We start from the raw sequence: 8,330 nt of genomic DNA, 5'->3' as shown, positions 1-8,330 counted from the left end.
TTTTTGTGTCGTTGCGCCAGGACAGGGCATCACGTTTAGGGAAGTAACATTTCCGTCTCACGCCTGATGTATTCGGCCAATCACAAGGCAATGGATAGCTGGCCAATCAGAGCACGACTCGCTTCTCAGAACGATGAGCTTTGTAAAAATGGACACGTTTCAGAAAGGCGGGGCATAGAGGAGCAACAATAATGTACAGAATGTGGAAAATAATGTTTGTTAAACCTTAAACCGCATAAACACATTGCATCATAGCAACGTCTGTGAGCCCTTTAAATCTTAGATTTTAAAAGAAATGCTATAGAGAAAACTAAATTCACTTAATGTGGTATTGTGTTGTAAGTCTTGTCCAACGAATGGCCCAAACAAATTACTGTCAGGCCACCCTTGGTCTTTGCCCTTTCCTGCTCATCAAATCACTGCTCCACCTCGGTCCCAAACCCAACTAAATGATTTATTGATCCAGGGCAACCTCCATATAACCTGTAAATTACCTCAACACTGTGTCATTATCTACCAATGATGAGCAGGGTCCAAAAAAACTAAGAAGGTGCCTCTCTGAGGAGACTTCATTCAATGCTAGACCAAAGTCTGATTCAAACTTTGATCAGGCTTAACCTGCTTTGCAATAATTACTATTCCTGTGAGGGGCTAGAGTAGGTTGGAGGTTCAATGAATCCATGGACCCATGACCGCCCTGCCTCAAAGCCTTGTTTGAACTTAGTGAAGAAATGCAGCCCAATCTGCCATGTAAGGAAAATGAGGGAGACGGAGCAAACCGACATTCAAGACTGCTCTGTAAAACCTGTGGACAGTGTGAACAGTGAGTCGTTACTTTTATTAAACCTTTTTTTAATTACAAACTTTGTGGAAACTAGTTTTGATATTAACACTGAAGTTGCTATTTAAGCTTCCCTTACTTCTGTCATTCTTTAGTCGTTCAGAAATCCTACAGCCTGCATGAACCTTACAACAAAAGTCAACAAAGTTGTTCCATAAAATCATTCATTAACTTTTTCATTTACTGCCCACAAATTAGTAACACGGTGGAAATCCATACTGAACTACACAGAGGACTGAGGCTGGCAGAACCAACTGCATAACACCAAAGAAACTAAACTAATAACCACTGGAAAGATGAGCCAAAATTGCATTGCATATCAGTGCCAAAATCCATGTGCTGTTCAAACCCAATAACACTATCAAATGGGAAAATAGTGAACTGAATAGTGAGTGGGTGGCATCATTTGACCACTGAAGACAGTCTATCGCTAATGTAGGGCAGTACAATTAATGCAGAGGAAAAAGTACAATTAATAACTCATAACTCTTGAGAGAGGTCAAAAGTTTAATGGTACCAGTTTACTTCAATATCAGGCTAATTATATTCAGTGAGAGAAAAATACTGAAATAACAAAGTACAGGATTTTCTTGTGCCATGCCAACACACTTCAACAAGCTTCAAGTGAAGGACTAGAAAAGCAGGTGAACACTGCCCTCCTGTGACGCTCTGGAGAACGATACTATTTTCAGTGCAGCTGGTCAAACTTAGCATTTGCTTCACCAGGACATGTGAAATGCAATGCAAAATGCAGTTTTACGCACAAAATCAATAAATACTTTCATTCACTACTATTTGTTTTGAAATACAAACAGAAATGTATTAGTCCGAGACATTTTGCATATATTCAGACATTTTTAAAAGCCACACACAGATGATGGTGAAGGAACACACACACAAAGTCTGTGAGATGTACAAACAAAGCATTTTTTCTTCTGGGAATTTATGCGTTAACACAATATCAATCTTTATGACCAAAAAAAAACAAAAAAACATGAAATTCCAGTCTGTGGAAAGCTGACGGTGGCTATGCTCTGGTGAGTTTCTGGAACATCAGCAGTCTACAGTCAACCAGGGGCCCACACTGTCAGGGGCCTATTAACAATATCTCCAACAGTGTAAAATCCACAAGCATACAGTCCCAGTGAAGAAAATCACCCAAATGCCTCTCCTCAAATAAGTTATTAAAATAACATGAAGCAACACTAAACGGTTATTTGAGGTACACAAGTACTGGAAAGGCAGCTGCCCCATGTCTACGTACTCTGTAGCTACTTTTATAGCAGAAACTTCGCTTGACAGATTCATTGTTTCACCAGAGTAGATGAGTGTGCTTTCACAGTTGCGTGAGAAGAGCTAAAAATAAGCTTGAAGGTCGTAGATTAGAGAAAGCTTGCAGTGCGAGTTGATTGTCAGTCTGCTGGAAGAGCGTTAAACAAACACAACAAACACAAAGGTGACCCTTGCACAGCAAAAATATAATCTGATAAAGATTAACTGACTAAGCATTTAGTGTTGTGCCCTTATTGCAAAACAAAAAATAGGGAGCACAGCATAATATTCAAAACAAGATGAGCAGCACACATTGATTTAATATGAAAAGACAAACAACTGTATTTTAAGTGGCAGGAAACTTTTCTGTGGCAGTAATGGAGTAATGCTTGAACAAAGGTCTGTTGGTGATGTATTTGGCACTACGTGATGACAGTATAGCAAGTTGAGTAAAAAGACTACTGATCATTTCCAATGCAGCCACAAGCACCCATTACACATACAAACTTCTAATGTGATTATATCACGTATTGGTGCTTTATGAGACAAGAGTAGGGCAGATTATGCTCAAATGTGCTGCATGCATAGCCTAACTTTACTGTAGTGCAGCATTGCTATTGCTTGCAGTTAAAAAAGCCATACACTGTTTTAAATCCAGTCGCAAAATTGAACATTTCAGAGAAATCAAGCTGATTTGCTATAAGAACATTTGAAAAGTAATTAATATTGTATGCCTTGCAAGAGGAAGACTTATGTACAGTACTGGTAAAATTTCCCTTGTTAAAAAATGTAGATTAGCGAACACAAAGCATATATTGTGCAAAATTAACTTTCACAGCCCGTTAATACATCCTTAGCATCCTTAAAGTTAGTTTATTTGGCAAGATGCATATGTAAAAGCTTAATTATGTCAAGGTTTTGGGCCAGAATCTCAAAGACATTCATCATTTAAATGCAAGGCACGGATTAAGACATTAGCATCAGATATCTAATGCTTAGTAAGTAAGTAAGTATATCTAATGCATGTTTAACTGTCGTAATGGCACAAAACATCCCAGCCAAGCTGATGAAGAATGTCAGAATGTGCAACCAGAAACTTGCTTCTTAAACAGTCCTGTTTTACATTGTAAAATTTAAACCCTGGGTGAATAACTTTAGCTAATTTCCCTGAAAAAAAAAATTGACACCTTCACAAACGCTTTAAATGGAAGACATGCTCAAAACTCCAGATGCTTCCCATAAGTCTCACTGAACCCATTCAAAGTAAGCAATTTCATCAAGATCAACTGGATAATCTGTTAGGTGTATTGGCTCTTTGTTGTCAAATCGTTCTCCTTTGTAGCTTTTCCAGCGTCCAGCTGGTAAATAGATATCCCTTTCTTGCTTGCCCGGCTCCAGTACTGGTGCCACCATCAAGTCATCTCCTATCAAAAACTGTGAGTCAACTCTATAAGCTGTTTCATCACTAGTGGCGATCCACCATAATGGGCGAATTATGGGGTCCCCAGTGTCCAGAACTTCTCCAGCCAGTTCTATGACCCTGGGAGCCACCAGTGTCTCGTGTAGTTCAGTGAACCGTTGAGCGATAGCCACCACTTCATCATCGTACTCCCATGGAGGAATAGAGAACTGCATGGAGGGCATGAAAGCAGACAGCTCCAGCCACCGAATATAGAGCTCACGGTCTGGTAGCTTGCCGTTTCCATCAGTACGGTTGGGATAGGCATTGCCTCCAATCATGTCTGGCAAGATGAACTGGTAGCCCAGAATGCTGATTGTGAGGACAGTTGGGATCAGGGACTTGAGGCCAAGTTCATAGCCCCACACAGAATCCCGGTCAATTAGACGGAAAAAACAGGAGATATTCTGAGAGCTGTAGCCGGACCGAAGTTCAGCGTGCTCGTTGAAAGGAATGGCCATTTCGGTGTAGCGGCGAGTGAAGGTGCTTGGGTCGGGGAGGTGGACTCTAGTTCTGAACTGCCAGGGCAAGTAGTTGGTCTCGCCTGCATCCAACTTGAAGGAAGAAACGCCATATTTGTGGCGTAAAGAGCGAAGATGGGATGTGAACCAGTTGCGAGCTTCTGGATTGGTAAAATCGAGGATTCCACCGATGCCATTCCACCACTTAACCAATGCAGGAAGTTGGCCAGTTGGCTCCATCACGAACAGGCCTTTCTGTACACATGGCCCAAAATTAGCAGAATCATAATTCACAAAAGGATGCGTCCACAGGGATACCAGTAAGCCATCTGCCTTAAGCTTTTGAAACATGCCAGAAGCATTTGGGAACTTCTGTGTGTCAAATTCAAACTCCCCGTATTTACTAGTATAACGATCATCAAGTTCTAAGTGGCTACAGTTAAAACCATGTTTGCGTATATTCTCTGCATAAGTTAAAAGCTTTTCCTGGTTGATGTCAGTCTTATGTAAAGCCCAGGTTGACCATATTGGGTGCTGGAACATCTCCTTGGCAGGGACTTTGTTGGGTTTCGGGAAGTATCGACGAACCATGACCTTGTGAATAGAGGTCACATCTGGGCCAACACAGACTCTGTAACTAAGTTCAGCATAGGGAGGTTTTCCAGGTGCAGGTTTGTATGGACTGTCCTGATATCGTGCCTGGAAGTACATGGTTTTCTCTGTATCATTCCAGCCCAGGTGGAAGGGCACAGAGTCATTGATCTTAATGGCAGATGCATTGGATGAAAGCCAGTAGCGCTCCAGGATGCCACCGAAGTCATGGCGATTGGAATACACGTCGCTAGTGACAAAAGGTTTGGGTGCCTGCTGACCTGAGATGGCGATAGGCCAATGCTGAACAGCAGTCTCAGCACCACCATACCAATGTGATTCATTGTAGGACATGGCATGTTCCACAGGTCGGTCTGACTCCAACTCTTCCCAACGCACACGGTAACACACCACCGTTTCCTTTGGTTTCACCGTCATAATGAAGAAGTTCACCTTGCCAGCAAACGAACGCGAGCAGCGAAGGATCACTCCCTCCTTTGAGCAGGAGTCGAGATCAAGGGTGCCAGATCTGAAATAAGCAAGCATAAATCAGTTTCCTTTAGAACTATGGCTGCACGATATATTGCATGCGATTGTCATGCGCATCTAGTCAGTAAAGCCGGTTCTGTGATTAGCGGTAAATCTCCATCATCTGTTTTCAAATGGAGCAGCATTTAATACACAGAGCCATAGTTCACCGACAAGCTACACAATTCACGCTCAGAATCGCAGATGAATCGCCTGCGATATTGAACATGATATTGCGTAGCTTGTCAGTGAAAACATATTTAACAACTTAAACATATTTGTTACAACTCCCCAAAAACAATGGTATTGTATTAATAATTCAATATATTTGAAGAATGACTTGAACCTGGCACATGTTTTAAAGTGCTTTTTCTCTTTTTCACTGACCCATTTTACTGGTGTCTGAAGTGCCATCGGTACCATTTTCCGAAGAATATAAGCACCATGCATACTGACCTGAAGCCCATCTTCAGGACAATCCCCCCAGCCTGGTTGCGGATGAGAAAGCCATCCTTATTCAGATCAAGCAATTCTGTCTTCAGCAGGTCAGCTTTACGAAGGGAGGCAATATAGTAGCACCATGCAGTCACTGCTGCAATCACCAGAATCGCACCAATAACTCCAGCCCCCACCAGAGGGCGACTGTCCTTGTCCATCTTCTTGATGGGCATGCCATCAGTAATTGTTCCTCCTGCGCCTCCTGGGACTACTTGGTACATTCTGAGTCTTAGTTTTTGAATTCACAGTTGAAAAGAAGATAAAAACTGAAGGCTAAAATTGTATACAGTCTATAGAAGACATTTGGTAGACAGAACAAAAGGGAATAACTTGCTAAATTTGTGTAAAATGGAGTCATGCATCCATTTTTCTTCTCTCAGTGTAGCATTTTCATTATCCCTTGTTCATTATCCCTTATGAGCCTGTGAAAAAAGGAGTGGAAAAAAGTGTCAATGTAAAAGGCTGAAACAAAGTCCAAACAGAAATCTACTTGTCATGCAGATGTAGGAATCAGTACAAATTCCAGCATTAAGTATTCAAAAAACACTATCATTTTAGCTCGGATATTGACCTGAATTTGTCTGCTGGGAGGTAAAGGCAAAAACAAAAGCAGTTTATTCATGCTGCCAATGTTTCTCACTGTGGCAGTGTGTGAATTGACTGCAATAGAGGACAACACAAGGGCCTCTGGGTCTGCAGTATGCAACGCCACCTGCAAAACTTTGAGACTGGCTAAGTGCCACCAGACACACTTGGTTCAAATGAAAAGCACAGTTAATGGACAATGTTTTCTCCTGAAGAAAGACCTAGAAGAGCTGAACTGCCCATGCAGAGGCTCTCTCTTTATGTTTTTGAAGGAGATGTACAACACACTAATAAGGTGCAACAGTGACTGCCCACCTTTTAGTGGTCTCATTTTGTCAATAGTCACAAAAAAATGAATAAAGAGATTTTGAATAAAAATAACCAAATTAATGTTTTTAATCAGAATATTATATTTGAGAAGTAAAAAAGGTTGTTCTTGTTATCACACATTTATAACTGTCCCACAAAGCACTGTAAATGAAACAGCTAAATCAATTAAGAAATAATGGTCAAATATTAAACTATTCACCATAGTTGTGTGAAAATGTACGAATTGATGTCATTTCACAATGCTTTATGGAAGTTTGCGTTAATTTTTTCTTCTGTATTGTAATGTATATCTAAGTGTAACTGATTAGTGATTAACAAAAATGTAGGGCATGGTCTTTGTTCAATGCATGTTTTTAAAAAAATTAAAAATATACATGGATTAATTTAATTTGTTTATAATAGGATTCATAATATGCATTTAAAATATAGATAGGGCCCATTCGTTTTCATGCCAACTTTAAAATTGACTAGTACGGCTGTAGCAACAATGCTGAAGAAATTGGAAAAAGTAAAAGAACAAAACTACTCTTAAAAATGCACATAATGCTATCAAAACTAGTAAAATATAATTGAAATATCCTACATTTTTCTGCTGTTCCGCTCTATTCAGTACTGCTGATAATGGACATTTTCACAACTAACAAGAGAGGCATGTGATTCTATGACAACAGAAACTTTAGTTCTTCCCTAAATGAAAGAAGATTTTGCAAAGTAGGTTGAGTAATTGTCATGCAGAGACACGGACCGAAGAAGAAACAGTGACTGACAACAAAAGGGTATGTTTGTCATGCAGATGTATTAAATGAATAAATCTAATAGTTAAATTCCTATCTTGCCTAAGCCTATCCTAACATGAAATGTTTTTGAAGGAATGAAGCAATCATGTATTATCTCACAGCACTCAAGTAAACAAACTTTTGCTGATTCGGAACATGTGACTACAAATAAAAACTGGTTCTTCAGTCTTTGCTACCTTCATTTTTTCAACAGGACACTGACAGTACATACATGGCCATGTAAATAGGTCAAAGAGTTGTATCACCACGTTATATGATGAGTGAACTTTTACTAAAATAGCCAAGCACTGGACACACAATTCATATTGGCTGACCTCTTAAAGAGGCGTGCATGCTTCTTATTTTAATAACTCAGGACAGATGAGACCTAATACACACATATCACATGGGTCAAAGTGTAACATAGCCCTGAGGCATGAGGTAGTCCCCACAAACATTGTGACTGGTCTAAAACTGCTTAAATGGTCACATTACAATAGAATAGAATGACGAGTAAGAAAACCTCTTTACAAAACTGTTCAGTATTTTATCACAAAAGGAGACAAGGCAAGACAGAGCCAGTGGTCGATATGAGGCAAAGGGGAGTCGACTGTAAAACACACGCAGTGCATTACCGAGACTGACAAGAGGAATTCGCTATTTAAATGCCTAAACATGAATAGTTACATTAAATAACATACTTACCAGCTCGAGGACTGTTGGTTTCGTGTATTGTTGAGTTGACGTTCTCTCGAAGAATTCAAGACGCAGAACTCCGTGTCTTGTTATGGGAGGAGTTTATGTGGCGACTCGCTCTTCACACAAACTCTGCAACTCTGGGAAATTGAGTTTTATAGGCTACTCCATAGATATATAGAATATGGGCTACTCAGCGAAAGCGGAATTGTGAATATTGCGTTTTGTTTTTTTTTGTTTTTTTTTCATATGTGTGTCTTTGAAGAGTGTGGTTTAAATATAATTAAATAGCT

General features: G+C 40.0%; 1 protein-coding gene across 1 annotated transcript; it reads right to left on the bottom strand.

Annotated features, from left to right (window-relative positions):
- Nucleotides 1–1,325: 1,325 nt before the first annotated feature.
- Nucleotides 1,326–8,145, bottom strand: myorg (myogenesis regulating glycosidase). The gene is made up of 3 exons (XM_079405799.1): nt 8,047–8,145; nt 5,609–6,072; nt 1,326–5,153 (listed from the first exon to the last, which is right to left on the bottom strand). Exons 2-3 carry the CDS (start codon nt 5,869–5,871, stop codon nt 3,359–3,361), a joined length of 2,058 nt encoding a protein of 685 aa, XP_079261925.1. The 5' UTR covers nt 5,872–6,072; nt 8,047–8,145; the 3' UTR covers nt 1,326–3,358.
- Between the last annotated feature and the right edge of the window lie 185 nt (nt 8,146–8,330).

This window comes from Barbus barbus (assembly GCF_936440315.1).
Source record: "Barbus barbus genome assembly, chromosome: 43".
Lineage (NCBI taxonomy): Eukaryota > Metazoa > Chordata > Actinopteri > Cypriniformes > Cyprinidae > Barbus > Barbus barbus.
Note: the sequence above shows the minus strand (reverse complement) of the source record. Positions and strands in the feature narration are given on the sequence as shown.